We start from the raw sequence: 19242 nt of genomic DNA, 5'->3' as shown, positions 1-19242 counted from the left end.
TTTTATATAAAGTATTACTAAAGGTTAATGCTTTCATTTTTGAGGAGAACCTGTGTTCCTTCACAAAAGATGCTCGTGCTTTAATTTATAAAGATCTTCCATTTGAAACTCTAGAAGTTGATGCAAAAGTGGCATTAGAAATATTTCAGCACAACAAGTAAGTGTTGGTTTCCTTTAAAGCAATGTCTAACCTTCCACAATTATATGTAATGAAGGAAATTCAGCTCCTAAAAATTCTTTTTTTGTGTACTGATGACTCCTTTTATTTTCATCTCTAAGATCCTTTCTTTTTTTATCCTAGCCTGTTTACTTTTGTTTCTCTCAATTTTGTTTATTTCACTGAGAAAAATATTCCTCCCTTTTTGTAATTTTATTTGCTTTACTTCCTTTCTTAGATAGCTCATCCCTTTTTATCCCCATAGCAGTATGTTTACTTCTTTCCTTTCCACTGTGAAGTGATAACATGAAAAGAAACTACAATATTTTATGCTCTTGGCAGCCTTTTCCTTTCATCCTTCTACTCTTTAAATGAAAAGAGTAAGATTGAAAATGCATGCAGGGGAGCAGATGGTCCTCAAGCAGTTGAGTGCCTGCTTTCTACATGGGAGGTCCTGGGTTCCCAGTCTCCTTAAAAACAGAAACACAAATAACAAGCAAACAAACGAGGAGTGGTTGAGTGCCGGCTTCCCACATATGAGGTCCCAGGGTCAATCCCCAGTCCCAGTACCTCAAAAAAAAAAGAAAAAGAAAAGGAAAATGCAGGCAGTTTGGAAGGGAGCTAACAGCTGATATAAAATGTTTACACAGCCAGGTCTGAATCTTTTGCATATGGATTATCCATTTGAGAATTCTCTTTATGCTTGGTTTCTCAGTTCCTTTTCCAACTCAGAAAATATCACCTTCTTCTTCTAGTTATATGCTCTAGTGAATTTTAATAACAATTAAATTGAAAGTTAGAACTAATTAGAAGGGGAAATGTATGCTGCAGAATTATAGTTTATGTATTATATTCTGAAGCCTTAATATGCATTCACCAATTGGGAATGGTTATGGATTAGAGTATCTTTGAGTATTAAGAAATTTTTTTTTCTTTTTTCTTTTATTATTTATTTTATTTATTTTATTTTATTTTGTCTTTATTTTTTTAATATTACATGCATTTGGTGAAAGTATTAAGGAATTTAATGCATATTTTCATAGGGATAATGTATTATAGATATATTGGGAGTTAGTCCACAAAAACCTCCTTGGTATACTCTAGCCTGGGATTTCTCAAACTGATGTCCCTCAGAATACTCTTCCATAAGACATTAATCAGTACGCTGGAAAAAAGATACTGTGTTTAACTAAGCATGGTCAGGTCTTCAAAAATGGAGTAGAAAACAGTAGTTTCTAAATGTATTTGCCTGTGGAACTCTTTTTCCCGAAGCATTTATTAGCATATCCTATAATCAATGTACTTAGGAACCAGTAGGAAAATACTATTTTAATTGAATTAAAGTATAAATAGTACTATAGAACCTATCCACCATTCATAGGATTGAGTCTATAAGAAAATTAATTCCTTGGATTATCTGAATGTATCAAATCACCTCGTTTGCCAAAATTCTAGGGCAGTGCTGTCCAATAGAAATATAATGTGAGCTATCTAATTTTAAGTTTTATAGTAGCTACATTTTAAAAAGTAAAAAGGTAAAATTAATTTTAATAGTACATGTATTTGAACCAGTATATCCAAAGTATTATTTCCATGTATGATCAGTGTTCAAAAAATGTCAATGATATTTTACATTCTCTTTTATGTACTAAGTCTTCAAAATATGGTGTGTATTTTATACTAAAGTATACCTCAATTTGGACTAGCCACATTTTAAATGCTCTGAACAGTGTAGTCTCGACTTTCATCCTGGTGCACTGAGGATTCCTCTTCCCCTGCTTACCTAAGTCTGGTAGAAACTTCTGGACTTTGGTAGCTTGTTTGAGTATGTTGGGGGAGATCAAGGAGACTTTTGGAGTTGGTTTGAGAGGACAGAAGAGTTTTGGAAGGTTGAAGGTGGGTCAGTGATTTTTCTGCTACAGGTAGGACAGCAACTTCCAATGGCCTTGGCTCCCAGGAGTGCCTCTTAGGTGAGGTTCAGGAGGGACAAGCATTCCAAGGACTTGGCTCCCTCAGAAATGCATGAGGGGTAAACAGACAAGGCTCTTCATAGTGAGTCATAAAATCATGATTTGAACCTGGCTTGCCCAGTTCCATGTGTGCTATTAGTTTTACAGATAGAATTGGGCAGATTTGAGAACATTTAGGCAGTAGAATTGACAGGACTTTGTAATGAATTGGATGTAGGATATGTGGTGGGGAAAGGAGGAATCAAGGAAATCGCCCAGGTTTTTCACATGGACACGGGGATGCCTGTTGATCTCATTTACTAAGATAGGAAATTCAGGAGGCGGAACAAGTTTGCATGGGAAAAAGGGGTTAACATGAGTTCAGTTTGGGAATTTGGGGGTTTAAGGTACATAGGTTTTAAGATATACATTTGGGACTCAAAGTGCTGTGTAGATTAGAGGCAGAGATGTGGGAAATATAAATGCATGAAAGGTAACTAAGGCTTTGCAAATCAAGGAGCTAACATAGGAAGGATGCTCAGAGTTAAAAGAGGGCCTAGGATAGATCCCTTAGGAACACCATTATACTACGATTTTCAGAGAAACAGAACTGACAGGAGATGTATGTGCATATGCATATAAATATGTGTATGTATAACATGTATATATATATGTAAATATTAAGAGATGTATTATAGGAATTGGCTCATGTGACCGTGGGGATTGGCAACTCTAAATTCTGTAGGGTGGGCCGCAACTTGAGAACTCTGATGAAAACTTTGATTAATTCCCCAGAAGAAGTAGGTTAACTGAGGTAGATATAGAAATTTTGTTTTCTGACTGCTGAAATCATCACTTTTCCTGTTAAGGTCTTCAACTGATTGGATGAGGCTTCTCTTATTGCTGAAGGCAGTCTCCTTTTTGGATTGTAGATGTAATCATCCATAGATGCAATCAACCAACTAATGATTTAAATCAACAAAATACCCTTATAGTAACAATCAGGCCAGTGCTTGTTTGCTTAAACAACGTTGACACTATAACCTACCTGATTTAGTTTGCTATGCTGCTGAAAGCAGATACCATGAAATGGGTTGGCTTTTAACAGTGGGAATTTATTGGCTTACAGTTTCGTTTTGAGGCTGAGAAAAATGTCCAAATTAAGGCATCATCAGCAGATGCTTTCTCTCCAAAGACTGAGTGCTGACAATCTTGGACTCCTCTGCCACGTGGCATAGCACCTAGCAGCGTCTCTCCGTTCACTTCTGGGTTTCTTTGATTTTACCTTCTTGCTTCTGTGGCTTTTTCTTTTTCTCTCTGTATTCATCCAATTTATAAAGAGCTCCAGTAAGAGGATTAAGACCCACCCTGAATGAGGTGGGTCACATCTTAATATCTTACCGGGATTCTACTTACAATGTGTCCATACCCACAGAAATAGATTAAGAAGCTGAGGTACATACAGCTTCAAACTATCACACTACCCACATTGATACATGAACTTAACCATTATAGTCACATTTAAGGAAAAGGCCAGAGAGGTAGAATAACAAGCAGTAGAGCAGGTCATACAAGCCTGCAGAAAAGACCTCTTTGGGAATTGGACTGAACAGTAGTGCTAAAAAAATGAATTGGAAAGTGTCAGTTAGTTTGGCACCAAAGAGGCACCTGTGGCTCTGGCAGCAGCAAGTTAATGGGGCCTTGGCCAGATGGAAGTGGGGTGAGGATTGAATGGGAGGTGAGAAAGGGAGGCACCAATGTAGGCCGCTTTCAAAAAGTGTAGATGAAGAGGAAGAGAAATGGAGGTGCTTTTAAATGCCTTTTTGTATTTTTAGAGCTGAATTTTTATTTCTTTGCTGCTTTTCAGGTACAAAATAGATTTCATAGAAGAGAAGGCATCTCAGAACCCTGAGAGAATAGTCAAGCTGCATAGGTAAGGGGAAATCTAAAAATTGGCCCCTATACTTATTCATAGTCATGCTTAGCTTTTTGTTACTAAGTGAAATATATGACTGAAATAAATGAATTTTTACTTTATTGTTTCATTCTTATTACTTTATTTTCTCTTGTTTTGTTTGGGAATTAGAAGCTTTAAATTATGTCCAGAAATAGCTTTGGTTTCTCTTTCTCATTTGATTGTTTTTTATCTTTTACATTGTAAGAGTTGTAAAAATAAATTTTAGAGTTACTTTTATTTTGAAATTGGACAAAATATTTTGGTTATGAATTGAACATGGTTGTTCATTTTGATTCAGAAATATGGATATTGACTATTCAATTATGACTTATGTTATATATGTACTTAAACCATAATGTGCTTTTTCAGGCATGGATGAAAAAGTTTCACTACTTACATTGACATTCTTCCTTGGGGGGCAGTTTTCATGACAATGTATTATGCAGAATTGATTTCATGGCCTGCGTCTATTTCTTCAACATCATATTATCTTAATTTGGACCTTTTTTCAGTTTAGAAATGTGTCTTTGTTTGTAGACACAATCTCTGCTACATAGTGAATTCCAAACTCTGTTGCAAAGAGTTGCCATAGGGTTGTAAAATGCCAGTTTTAGACATTAGAACTACTTGATAGCATGATTGTGCTCAGTGACTCTTAAAAACCTTTAAAGTTATAACAATGCTAATCAAGAAAAAGGTTCACTTGACTTTAATTTTCAAAGTATTGGCCTCTTCACTTGAGGTTATAATGCCAGGGTTGTTAGAGACTGAAATGAATTATATCAAGTATTATTTGATTAAGGAAGGATATAAAAGCAACAAGAATAGATTTTTTTCAAACTATTGTAAATAATTTGGTTTGGAGGGTTTACTTACTTATTTATTTAAATCAAATCAGATTTGGTGACTTCATAGATGTGAGTGAGGGCCCTCTTATTCCAAGAACAAGTATTTGTTTCCAGTATGAGGTATCAGCGGTTCACAATCTTCAGGCCACCCAGCCAAGTCTTGTACGAAGATTCCAAGGTCTGTCTTTACCTCTTCACTTAAAAGTAAGTAAAACTAAAAGTGCCATTTCTTCTAGTTTGGTTGTGGATATATTTCTGGACCTGATTTTATTCCAATTTGAAGAAAATAAATTTTAATTTTCATTGAGTTCTGTGACACTAGTATTTTATGAACTTTGGTTTATGATTAAAAACAGTTTGTCCAGGATGGAAACAGATAGTATATATTAAAAAAAAAAAACAGTAATTGAAAAGGTTAAATCAAATTCAGACAGTATTTTTAATTTTTCAAATTGACACATGAGTGAGGGTGTCTTGAGAGGATATTGGAATATATATATTGGTAAGATCTTTTTGGAATGCCTTTTGGTCTTGCATTTGGCATGCTTTTACCCTCATTTTAATAATCTATTGATGACTCAAAGTCTATCAGGTTCTCCATTGTTTTCACTCCTTGGTAATCTTTTTTTTTTTTTAAGTAAGCTTTTAATTTTGATATAATTTTAAATTCATATGCATTCCTAAGAAATAATTCAGAGAAATCTTAATGACTTGACCCAGTTTCTCCAGTGGTAACATCTTACAAAATTATAGTACATTATCACAGCCAGTACATGGACATGGATATGGTGAAGATTCGAACAGTTCCATCACTTTAGGCATCCCTCATGCTGCACTTATATAGCCACACTGAATTTCCTCTGCCTCCTCCCCTCATCTTTACTTCTTTTTTTTTTTTTAAGATTTAGTTTTATTTATTTAATTCCCCTCCCCTCCCCCGGTTGTCTGTTTTCTGTGTCTTTTTGCTGCGTCTTGTTTCTCTGTCCGCTTCTGTTGTCGTCAGCGGCACGGGAAGTGTGGGCGGCGCCATTCCTCGGCAGGCTGCTCCCTCCTTCGCGCTGGGCGGCTCTCCTTATGGGTGCACTCCTTGCGCGTGGGGCTCCCCTACGCGGGGGACACCCCTGTGTGGCAGGGCACTCCTTGCGCGCATCAGCACTGCGCATGGGCGAGCTCCACACGGGTCAAGGAGGCCCGGGGCTTGAACCGCAGACCTCCCATGTGGTAGACGGACGCCCTAATCACTGGGCCAAATCCGTTTCCCTATTTTAGTATTCTGATAGGTGTGTAGTGATATCTCATTGTAGTTTTAATTTACTTTTCCTGTTGGCTAATGATGTTAAACATTTTTTTCATGTGCTTATGTGCCACTTACGTGTATCTTCTTTTGGTGAATGGTCGATTCATGTCTTTTGTCAATGCAGTAATTGGGTTATTTGCTTTTTTTTTTATGTTGAGTTTTCAGAGTTCTTTATGTATTTTATGTACTAATCACTTATTAGATGCGTGGTTTGCAAATATCACCCAATCTGCAGCCTGTCTTTTCATCCTTTGATCAGAATCTTTTGCAGAGCAGAAACTTAATTTTGATGCAATGCACTTCATCAGTTTTCCTTTTTATGGATAGTTTGGTGTCAAGTCTAAGAACTCTGTCTGGCCCTATGCTCCAAAGATTTTCTTCTGTTTTTTTTTTTTTTCTAGAAGTTTTGTAGTTTTACTTTTTATATGCAAGTCTTTGATGTATTTTGACTTAGTTTTTGTATAAAGTGAGAGGTTTAGTTCTTTCTTTTTTTCTTTGTCATTCTTGCTGAAGATTTGTCAATTTTATTGCTATTTTCAAAGAACCAGGTTTTTGTTTCACTTACTTTATCTATAGCTTTTCTGGCTTCAATTTTATTAATTTCTGTTCTTCTCTTCCTTCCTTCTGCTTGCTTTAATCTTTTCTAGGTTCATGAGGTGGGAGCTTAGGTGATTAGAGACTTTTACTGTTTTCTAATATGCCATTTAATGCCATACATTTCGCTTTTAACACTGCTTTAACTTCATCCCACAAATTTTGATACCATATTTTCATTTTCATTGGGTTCAATGTATTTCCTTATTTTTCTTGTGACTTCCTCTTTGACTTGACCCATGGTTTATTTAAAAGTGTGTTTTTGGAAGCTGCTAGAATTAATAGATGAGTTCAGTAAAGTGGTGAGTTACAAGATTGATATGCAAATTCAATATCTCTTCTATACACTACTGGTGTGCATTCTGAGGAGGAAATCAGAAAAAATAATTCCATTTATAAAAGCAACTAAAACAAATATTTAGGAATAAACTTAACCAAAGAAATAAAGGACCTTATTCAGAAAACTACAAAACATTGCTAAAAGAAACCAAAGAAGACTTAAATAAATGGAAGGACATTCCATGTTCATGGACTGGAAGACTATTAAATATCATTAAGATGTCAGGTCTACCCAAACTAATTTACAGATTGAACGCAATCCCAATAAAAATCTCAACAGCCTTTTTTGCAGAAATCTGAAAACTAATAATCAAATTTATTTGGAAGGGTAAGGGACCCGAATAGCCAAAAATGTCTTTAAAAAGAAGATTAAAAAATGGGCAAAAAACTTAAAAAGACAACTGTCCAAAGAAGAAATACAAATGGAGAAGCAACACATGAAAAAATGTTCAACATCACTAGCAATTAGGGAAATGCAAGTCAAAACTACAATGAGATATCATTTCACACCAATTAGTTGTGGGAATGTAAAATGGTACAGCCATTGTGGAAGACTATTTGGCAGTTCCTAAAGAAGTTGAATATAGACTTTCCATGGGACCAGGCAATACCATTGCTAGGCAAATACCCAGAAGTACTGAGAACAGTGACACAATAGACATCTGCACACCGATGTTCATAGCCTTGTTATTCACGATATCCAAAAGCTGAAAACAACCCAGGAGTCCATCAACTGATGAATGGATAAACAAGATGTAGTATATACGTGTGATGGAATATTATGCAGCAGTAAGTAGAAATGAAGTCATGAAACATATGGCAGTGTAGATCAACTTGGAGGACATTATATTGAGTGAAGCAAGCCAAACACAAAAAGACAAATACTGTATGATTGCCCTATTATGAACTAAATATATTTTGTGGAATATATTATGTAAAATATGGATATGGGTAAAACTGCAAATATAAGATCTTTTTTTTTTTTTGAAGCTCAACAAATCTTCGTTAATACTACAAAATATTATCAGATTAAAAAAAAAAACACATTATACTAAGTGAAAGAGACCAGACACAGAGTACTGCATATTGTATGGCTCCATTTATATAAAATGTAAATATAAATCAGTTTACAAAGATGAAATTAGATTAGTGTTTATGTAGGAATGAGGCAGGAATGCTAAGAGGTGTGGAGCCTTTTCTTTTTGAAGTAATGAAATTGTTCTAAAATGTTTGAGATGATGAATATACAAAATTGTGATTATACTAAGAGCCACTGATTATACACTTTGGATAGATCATATGATATTTGAATATATCTCAATAAAACTACTTAATAAACAAATAAATAATTGTGCAAGAACAGCCAGAAATAGCAGCTATAGCAGGGGAAACAGATTGAGAGGTGAAGAATTTTCTTGTTTGTTTTTTATTATTGTCATTATTAGTGAAATAATGAAAATGTTGTAATAATGATTGAAATGATAAATGTACAGTATACCAGATACCATTGATTGTACACTCTGGATAAATTGTATGCTTTATTGATATGTATCAATAAAATTGATTTGTTTTAAAAAAAAATGCGTTGTTGGGGAGTGGATGTGGCTCAAGTAGTTGAGCACCTGCTTCCCACATGGGAGCTCCTGGGTTCGGTTCTTGGTGCCTCCTAAAAACAAACTAATAAATGAAAAAACTAAGTCAGGGGAGCCCATGTGGCTTAGTGCTTGAGTGCTGGCTTCCCACATCAGAGGTCCCAGGTTCAATCCCTGGCCCTGGTACCTACCTAAAAAAAGAAAAAGTGTGTTGTTTAATTTTGGCAGTTCCTAAGACAATTTTCCTTCTGTCTTTCCATTATTGACTTCTAGTTTTATTCCTTTGTGGTCAAAGAACATACTTTATGTGATTTCAGTGTTTTTAAATTGTTGGGTTTGTTTTATGGTCCAAGATATGAGCTACCTTGGTATATGTTCTGTGGGCATTTGAAAAGATTGTGTATTCTGCCATTGTTGGATGGAGTCTCCCATTAATGTTAATTATATCCTGTTAGTCAGTGGTGTGATTTTTTCTTTATCTTTGCTGAATTTCTGTCTGATTGTTCCATCAGTTATTGAAAAACGTGTTGCTATCTCAACTATAATTGTCAATTAAGTTCTACCTGTTTTTGCTTTATGTGTTTTGTTGTAGGTCTGTTTGGTGTATATATATTTAGGATTGCTATTATCTTTTTGGTAGATTGACTCATTTATCCCTATGACACTGTCTCTAGTGGTTTTCTTTGCTTTGAGGTCTACTTTAACTGATATTAATATAGTAACTACTGCTTACTTTTGATTAACGTTTTCATGATATAGCTTTTTCCATACTTTTGCTTTCTGCCTAACAATACCATTTTAGTTAAAATGAGATCCTTATAGACAGCATATAATTGGTTCATATTTTTAATCTACTCTGCCAGTCTTTCCTCTTTTAATTGGTATACTTAGACTATTTACATTTAATTATTGATGTGTTTGGCTGTCATTTTATTTTTTGTTTTCTGTTTGTCTTACCTCTCTGTTTATCTGTTTTCTTTTTCCTATCTTCCTTTGGGTTACTTGAGCATTTTTTAGAATTCCCTTTTGATTTATGAAAATTAGTGTGTTTTTAAATTTTTTTTTGTCTTTTTTAGTGGTTGCTCTATTTATTACATTTTATATAAATAACTTATCAAAGTCTACTGTTGTTGATATTTTACCACTTAAAGTGAAGTGTACAAACCTTACCTCCTATTTTATCCCTTTCCTTCTCCTGTTTATAATATAATTGCCTTACATATTTTCTCTACATATATTTAGAACCTTTCAGACAATGTTATATTTGCCTCAATGGTCACAAGTAATTTATAAGCTCAAGATGAGAAGGAAAATGTGTTCTTTTTAATCCATATTTTTACTGTTTCTGTTATTCTTTCTTTCTCTTGATGTTCCCACACTCCTTGTATTTAGAGAACCTTTGTGTTTGGAGAACCTACTTTAGCCATACTTTTAGGGTAGGTCTGCTGGAGACAGATTCTCTTAGTTTTCCATCATCTGGGAATATATTGATTTTCCCTTTCATTCCCAAAAAATTTATTTGCTGGTTGGATATTTTCTGGGTTGGCAGGCTTTTCAACACTTGGAAAATGTTTTGCCACTTTCCCCTGGCTTCTGAGATTTCAGATGAAAAAATGATCTGTCATTCAAATTGCTTTCTCTTCCAGGTAAGGTGATATTTCTTTCTTGCTGCTTTTGAGATTCTTTCTTTGCAGATTTCAGAAGTTTTGACTGTGATGTATTTTGGTTTGGATTCCTTTGAATTTATCCCATTTGGGGTTCACTCAGCTTCTTGACTTTTTAGGTTTTTGTCCTATGCCAGTTTTTAGAAGTTTTCTGTCATTATTTTGAGTACTTTTTTAGCCCCTCTTTTTCTTGTCTTTTTCCAGAACTCCGATGACAAGTGTTAAGATTTTTTTTGTTATAACCCCACAGGTCACTGATGGACTATTCATTTATTTCACAGTCTACTTTCTCTCTGTTGTGTCAGATTGGGGAATTTTTGTTGTTCTATCTTCAAGTCACTGATTCTTTTGTCTGTTCTCCCTATTTTACTGTTGAGTCCATCCATTGAATTTTTTTTTTCTTTTTGTTTTGGTCATTGTTTTTTGCTAGTTGTCTGCTTGTTTTCTTTAGGCGGTACGGGAACCGAACCTGGGACCTCCCATGTCAGGGACGCATGCTCGATTGCTTGAGCTACATCCACTCCCTGCTTGTTTTTTTGTTCATTGTCTGCTTGTTATCTGCTCATTGTTTTTGTTTGTTGAAACAACATCCATTTAATTTTTTACTTTGTTGTATTTTTCAATTCTAAAATTTCCATTTGGTTCTTTATATGGACTGGTTTTTTTTGCAGTGTCTTCCTAATTCTTTGCTGAGGCTTTCTAATTTTTCATTGTTTTAAGTTTGTTCATAATTATTTTTGAAGCATTTTTATGATGATGCTTTAAAATCTTTATCAGATAATTTTAACATTTCTTTCATCTCTGTTAGCTTCTATTGATTTTCTTTGTTTCATTTGAATTGACATTTTCTTGGTTCTTACTATGATGAGTGATTTTTCATTTGATGCCTAACATTTTGGGTACTATGCTATAAGATTATAATCTTACTTACATCTGTTTTATCTGACTTCCCATTCTGGCAGGAGAAGGCCGGGGGTCAACACCTTTATTACCGCCAGGTGTGGGTATAGATCCAGGTTACCCACTGGACCTCCTTTTCCATCTTAGAGGGAAAGCGTTCCTTGTGGCTGCTAGGCAGGAGTGGGAATTCTGGCTCCTGGCTGGGACTCTGCTGTTATCACCCTGGCCGGGAGGGGAAGGAATGTCTCCTTCCTCTTCCCCATGTGGCTACCACTGACAGCTAGAGGGAAGGGTTGGCCTAGTTACTGTTCAGTGGTGGTGAAAGTCCTGATAATTTACTAGGTCTCCTCTGATGCCACCCCAGCAGTGCTTTGTTACTGCCTGGTTGGGCTGAAGTCTAGGCTTCCCTGTGGTCTCCACTGATAATCACCGCTATTGGTGGGGAGAAGGCTGGGGCTTGTTACCACTTGGTGGGTTTGAAAGGTTTGGCTCCCTTCTTGGCCTTCTTTGACAGCAGCAGCAGAATTGACGTGTCTCGTTGTAGCTGTATGGGTTGTAATCTAGGCTTCCCACTCAGTCTTTGGAGGTGTAGGTGGGGCCATAGTTTTTTCTACGGCATTTGACTAGAGTAGAGAGGTTATTATCTTAAAAAGTATTCTGTCTTGCTAGTCTGTCCTTTTCTTTGTCTTTTGGTAGAGGGGGCAGATTTTTGTTTTCTGTTGGTTTTTTTCTGTCTGTGCCTTTTGGGGTTTCTGGGTTGCTGACTTTTTGGGTTCAAGTCTGGGTTAAATGAGGCAAAAGGGAAACCCAGGGAACTCACCACCAAAATGCTCCTTGTTCTGAGGTTCCTATCCAGGCTGCCTTTCCCCCTCACTTTTCAGAGTCTTTATGTTTGTTTTATATATAATATTCAGGGTTTTATGTTATACTTAGTTGGAGGAGAAACAAGGAAAAGTATGTCACTCCATATTCCCTAGTTTGCTAATTCTTATTAATAGCAGTTCTCTACACATGGCATTGTGACATATACTTTCCTAATTGTTTTTTTTGTGTGTGTGTCTTTTCTTTCAATTAGTTTCTGTTGTTTAATTTTAAAATTACAGAAGTAGCTTAAGCCCATTGTAAAAAGTTCAAACAATATTATATACATAGTAAAAAGTGAAAGTCTTCATTTCCAATCTCCAGGGATAACCCCCTGTTTTTAAATTATAATATACTTCAATTAGATTTTAAGTTTCTTAGATACATTTTGTGTCTCCTTAGGTCTATAGTAAGAGTTCAAGTTATTTAGTGGATGTACCAGTTTTTATGGTTTGAGTGGATTACTGCCCACTCAGTTTTTATACTGTGAGAATAATTTTTATACTGTGACTTTGAAGTCACTTTCTTGGATTTATCTGATAGTTCAGAGGTGTTTATCTGATAAATCAGAAAATTATTTTTCTCAAAAATGCATTACATGTATTTAATCCACATTGATGTTGTCTTCAGATTTTCTGTCCTTATACAACTCTGCAGAATTGAAACCTTGCTTACAGTTCAACTCAGTTGAGTAGTCATTGTCCCGTCTTTGAGAATATGTTTTCTTCAGATTTGGAGAGATTGGTACTCTTTCTTAGAGAAGGAATTTTTATCAGTTCCCAGATAAGTACATTATTTTTACATCTCTTTTTTATTTTACTCTTCATGTCTTCTCTAGCTCTTGGCCCAAGTTAACGTTTTTCTCTTGGTATTAAGTCTTTTTAAATGTTTAACTGGACCATTTGCTCTATTTTTCTTTATTTACATATTTATTCATGATCAAAAATTTAAACTGCCTGGCAGTCTTCCTATGCTTCACCAGTGTATTTGCTTTCCTACTCTTCAAAGGGACTATTTCACGTATTTTTCCTTACAGTTCTTACAACCTTTCCTCTCCATTTCACTCTTAGTTGATAATCTTGCCTCATATTTCATTAGAAAAAGAGAAGTCATTACATAGGAACTCCATCTTTTCACCACCAGGTAGTCCCAACCTACCCGCCTATGTCCCTTTGCTCTCCACCTTTTCTTGTAGAATGATAGATGACCTGTTCCTGCTCTTATCAACGGTCAGTCCCTCTATTGATGTTTCAGAATGCAGTCACTCTTACCTTCTCTAGGACTCCACTTCCACAATTATTTTCCCTACAACTTTCCCCGTTAGAATTATTTTGATGAGCATTTTAAAGATATCATGTCTAAAGAAACCTCTCCTGTGACCTTACATCCCCTTAGTACTGCCTGCCCTGTTTTTCCTGCTTTCTGTTCACTGTAAAACTTCTTGTAAAAGTTATCTGTGTAGTTGCTGTCTCTTACTACTTCACTTCTTATTTTCCCTAGACCCACTCCAGTCAGGCTTCTGTTGATGACATTCCACTGAGATTCTTTTTTTTAAGGTCTATAGTGACCTCCATATTGCCAAATCCAATTTTCCTTGACCTCTTAGTTTTTGAACCAATTAGTCATTACCTCCTCTTTAAAAACACTTTCTTCTAGTAGCACTGATTTGCTCTTAGATTTTTTTGAACTTAAGTGACTGGACACTCCTTGTTCTCTTGGCTGGCTCTTTATTCAATGTCAAAAGGTTGGGATGCCAGGATTCCATAAATATTCTTTTTATGTCATCTCTTCTGTCACTTGGTTTCAGAGTCTCCTGGGAATTTGCAAACTCCTATATCCTACTGCCTGCTTGGCATTTCCACATATATGGCTTGTAGTCATCTCATACTTTATATGGCCAGTGCAGATCTCTTGACTTTTGTCCAGATACTTCTTTTCCTAGCCTTCTCCATAGCACCATCCTCTACCTGTTTGAGGTAATCCTTGATTCTCTTTCTTTTTTTTTAAACACTTATTTTATTTATTTCTCCCTCCCCACTCCCTTGTTGTTTGCACTCGCTGTGTCTGTTCGTTGTGTGCTCGTCTTTTTTTTTTTTGGAGGCACCAGTAACTGGACCTGGTACCTCCCATATGGGAGAGAGGTGCCTAATCACTTGAGCCACCTCTTCTCCCTGCTTTGTTGTCTCTCATTGTGCTTTCCTCCTTTTGTCTCTTGTTGCATCATCTTGTTATGTCAGCTCACCATGCCAGCCTGTGGCTTCAGCTTACTATCTTGCTCATTTTCTTTATGAGGTACTGGGAACCAAACCTGGACCTCTTGTGTTAGGCTGGAACTCAATTGCTTAAGCCATGTCCACTTCCCAGTCCTTGATTCTCTTGTCCTTCATAGCCACTTCCTCTGTCCCATTCATTAGTAAGTCCTTTCAGCTCTTAACTCCCAAACACACCCTGAATCCATCCACTATTAATATATCCCTTGTTTAAATCCCTCTTTCTCATATCTACATCTCCTTGTGTGCATTCTTGCTCTCTGTAGTGCATTTTCTACGTAGTAGCCAGAATGATCTTTTTAATATACAAATTGGATCACGGAATTCCCCTGCCCCAAACTTTCCAAAGGTTTCCCACCAATAAAATCCCAACTGTTTACCCTGTTTCACAAAGCCCTACATTATCTGGCTTCTGCTTACCTCTCTGAGTTCATATCATATCACTCTTTCAACCACTGTATTTCAGCCACACTTTTTCTTCTTTGAATCTGGCAAACTGATTCCCACTTAAAGGTTTTTGCATCAGCTCTTCATTCTGCTTGATTCAGGCATGGTTTTCCCCTTTAAAACACTGGCCTGCTCTTTCTCCAGAATTAGCTGCATGTAGATATTTAGTAATTTTACCTTTTCTTTAGCTTTTACCAGCTTATTAGGTGTAAAATAGTCACTGGCCCATCATGTGCCTCAATATCACTTTTATTTGACTTAATAAAATTGATGTACTCAGTTTGCTCTTTGCAGTGTTTTCTTTAATACATTCTAATAATCCTCTGTATAGGATTGTTGAGGATTAATGTAATTGGGTCTATAATTTTGCTACTGTCTTTGTTAGTTTTTACTTGTTCTTTAGAGTAATTTGCTAAATCCTCTGGGATTTCAGTGAGAAGATGTCACAATTGTTTCTTAATAAACCTTTTCTGTGATTGTGTATGATTTGAAGAATGACCTCTAGCATTTTGAAATTGACTGCTCAAGGAAAGGACTGCAATCTGGGAAAGTGGGGCAGTTTTTTGCTTGCCATTAGAAGGAATGCTTTCTATGATGGAAATGATTAAGAGGGACAAAAGAAGAAGAATGGCATATTCAATCCTTAAATCTTTTTTCCTTAAATGCCAAACAAAGCAGCTATTCTGTAGTACCATTTCCCCTACTCTGATTCACTTTTGTAACCACTTAGCTAATTAATGCTGCCTAGCTCTTTATTTATTTATTTTGTTTGAAAGCTATATAAAGACTGAGTCACTTTTACTTGAACTTTATTGCTTTGTTTAATTCATAGAAAATCTTTTCTTTTTAAAGGCACATTTTACAATATGGGATAAGCTATTGGACAGATCTCGGAAAATGGTAAGTGTTTTTAACAGCTAATGAGTAGTGTTTTATGAAGAAATTTTCACTGAAATTAAGCAATAATAAACAAAAAAGAAAGAAAGAAAAAAGAAATTTGTTGTTTCATTTGTTAAGGCATCATTGTCTTTGTTTAACCCAGTCGTATTTTGGCAAAAGAAAGTTATAGTATGGAAATTCTCCTTTGATTTTACTTGTTAATGTCATATGAATGATCGTATAGATCTTGAAGAGAAAGAAGAATATTGCTATCTAGTAGGATTAGCTCTTAATGGCTGTAGTGGTGTTAAATGGGTCTTATGATTTTTTTTATAAACTTAATAAACATTTAAAGGATTACAATTTATCAGATAATTGTTAAAGCTGCCTGGATAGCTGACATATTAAATGTGCAAATGCCTTGCAAAATCAAATTTGAATGCTTGTGTTTCTGTAGTGTTTTTCTGTCATTAATATTTAGATTTCACAAGCGATTATCTTCTTGACCACAACTATCCCTGTTCTTTATTTCATTTGCTAATATTCATCTTTTGCTTATATTACCTAATAGCTGACTTTGTGAGCCTTTCCTAGTTACCATGATTTCTCACAATTTTACATACCCTCTGATCAAAGTTGTAAGCACACTAGTGAATGTACATCACTTATTCTCAAGTTTTAGTTCTTCATGACAGTTCTTCTGAGTGGATTCCTCTTCCAGTCTCTTCCATTGTATTTATTTATAGCCTACTCATTCTTTACTACTTCACCCAAGTTTCTCCTTCTCCATGAAAAATTCTCAGAATAATATCGTAACAAATATTGTCTGTTTATACATTGGATTGATTGTTTTCTTTTGTATTACATTTATATTCAGTCTGTTAATCTATTCATGGTATGTTATATATTTGTGTGATTCAAATTTTGAATGCAACATTTGGCACATGAGGGAGTTGCCCAATAAATTCTATTATTTTTCATAGTGCTATATAAACCTAATCCTTATTAATGAGTTAACAAGTAGTATTTATTGTTTAGGGACTTAGCCATAATGTTCTTGTGGATATAATTTTCTTTTTCTCATAAGAAGAAAATATGTTTGAATGAGTAGAATAATTTGTCTCTCTGGTTGGCCAGAGTGATCATTTTAGAGTAAGAAACCAGGAAAGTAATGACTATCTAAGAAAAGGCTTGGGAAACTCAAGAAGGAATAACTGAACACTTGAAAGGAAAGAAAAATGCAGCAACGTAGAATAGACAGTAACCTAGGATATCTAATAGAAATCAGTGAATAGTCATATTTGAAATATTTGTTCTAGTTTAGTTGCCTCCTACCACTACCTCATTTTGTTTGTCCAAAAGAAATGGATTAATTGGTCAACTAACAAAGACCTACTGAGTATTTATTATATGCCAGGTACTGTTATGGTCTGGAGGTATAAAAATGAACGAAATATACTTGTGGTTCTTAAGGAAGTTACTTTAATGGGATAACTAGACTATAAGCAATAGTTCAGATGTACATGTGGGACTCTAGAATATAGGAATGAAAGACCCAAAGCAAGCTGGAGGTTTGGTTAAGGAAGATTGCCAGGAATTGGCATCTGTTAAGCTGGTTTTAAAGGATGAATAAAAGTGGGCCAGGTAGATAATTTGCTGGGCATTGAGTGGAATTTTATCTCAGAGGAAGCTACTTGCAGGGAGGAATGAAAAGCGTGGTGAATGTAAGATGAATCTGAATGTACAGATCACATGCAAGACAGGGGTGAATCCAAAAAAGTTCATTGGAAATAGAATATGAGGGGCTTGTCTTCTGTGCTGTGGAGTTTACATTTTTCCATCCTGAAGGTGATAGGGAGAGAGTAAATGAATTTTGAACAGGGAAGTGACATGGTCATCTTTTCCTGTTTAAAATCACGTTCTGGGAGCAGTGTTGAAGATAGCTGTGTGTGAAGTCAGGTATCCTTTTAGGGGGATAGAAATGTCCTAACATTCAGCCTTGGCAGTAAGAATGGCTGTGAGAGTTACTTAGGTAAAATTAACATGAAAGCTTGATATGCAGTTAAGAGGAGAGTAGATTTTCAAATGCCCAGCTTGGGAAGCTGGTAGAGCTCTTCAAGGAGCTGGAGAATGTAGGAGGTGGGGCAGTTTTGGAGTTGATGAGGACTTTAGCCTTAACCCTGTTTGTTTGATGCTCCTGAATGACAAGATAGAAGTATGGACATACCGATATTATTTGGACTAAGTCTGTAATGTGCTGTATTCTAAGTAGACTCATACCTCTTGGACAAAACAGATTTCAAATATCTTGTTTCAGCACTTAGCACAGGGAGTAGACCTAGTGGAAAGTATCCCAAACCAATATACTTGCTTCCAAAGCATCCTCCTCCCCCATTCTTTTTCCTGTTGTATTTTTTTCTTATATTAATGATTTTGTTTTATAGAAAAATGACAGACCTGAGAAGCCTTGATATATAATATGCCTCAGATTATTTTGAGTGAGATCACTGTACTTTACTTGATAATTTGTAATGGTAAACTGGCCTTGTAAGTCTTTTCTTCCTATTCAACTTTTTATAATTATTACTGGAGTGAGACAAAGAATTATTATATGAGAAGGACTGTGGAAAGATTTTAAATGGTGGGTGTAGGGAAAAACTGAAAGTATTTATTAAAAAAGTAAAGCTATTCATATTTTCACAGGTAACTGAAGATCAAATTAAACCTACAGAGAAAAGTGCATCTACCTAGGAACTTCCTAAAATTTAAATATGTATAGTAAATTAAAATAAAGATTTTTTGATAAAATGTTTGTGTGTGCTTTTGAAGATCAACTCTTTTTTTCTCTCCCCAAGACTTATGTATTTATCTTTACTTTTCATTTTCACTAAAGGATAAAACAACTTTTGTTACTCATAATAAAAATTTCACACCAAGAAACAAACCTCTCTTCTACTTCCTGATGTAGCATTTTGGCATGTTTCTTCTTTTATCCCTTTTTTCTCTGTTTATAAATATATTATATGTATACATGCACATCTAATCTTTTGAAAACATAAATAAGATCATACTATCCACTATCCCCTTTTCCCTCCATTTTTTGCTATTTTAAACAGTGGTGCAGTAAATATCTTTGTACAAAACACAAGTGTTTGTAAATAGGTTATGAATATACCTGAGTATTTAGTATGTACTGTACATTGTGCTAATAAGCCCTTCACGTGAAACCTCTTATGTAAATCCTTGCAACAGCTTTTGAGAAGCTGTTCCATTTTGTAAATGAAGAAACAGCATTGACCTTGAGCTTGCACTTGGCAATCCTGAAATTTGAACCCAGGCATTCTCACTCCAGGGTTCATCCTCTTATCTACTACTCCACACTGTCATATATATAAGTAATGTTGCAGGAGAAGATTTCTGGTAGTGGAGTTACGGATGGATGCTACCAGGTCCTGGCCTCCAAAAGGCTTTACCAAAAGATGCCAAAC

General features: G+C 35.4%; 1 protein-coding gene across 1 annotated transcript in view; it reads left to right on the top strand.

The window, feature by feature from the left end:
- The window catches only part of MRPL39 (mitochondrial ribosomal protein L39), a 29796-nt gene extending 11234 nt beyond the window's left edge, over window positions 1-18562 (top strand). Inside the window, exons 6-10 of the mRNA XM_004468682.5 lie at window positions 45-157; window positions 3974-4039; window positions 4962-5115; window positions 15728-15775; window positions 18458-18562. Of these exons, the coding sequence (XP_004468739.1) occupies window positions 45-157; window positions 3974-4039; window positions 4962-5115; window positions 15728-15775; window positions 18458-18505 (429 nt within the window). The 3' untranslated portion in view covers window positions 18506-18562. The remainder of the gene's footprint in view (window positions 1-44; window positions 158-3973; window positions 4040-4961; window positions 5116-15727; window positions 15776-18457) is intronic.
- Window positions 18563-19242: the final 680 nt, after the last annotated feature.

The sequence above is a fragment of the Dasypus novemcinctus genome, chromosome 4 (genome assembly GCF_030445035.2).
Source record: "Dasypus novemcinctus isolate mDasNov1 chromosome 4, mDasNov1.1.hap2, whole genome shotgun sequence".
Taxonomy (NCBI): domain Eukaryota; kingdom Metazoa; phylum Chordata; class Mammalia; order Cingulata; family Dasypodidae; genus Dasypus; species Dasypus novemcinctus.
Note: the sequence above shows the minus strand (reverse complement) of the source record. Positions and strands in the feature narration are given on the sequence as shown.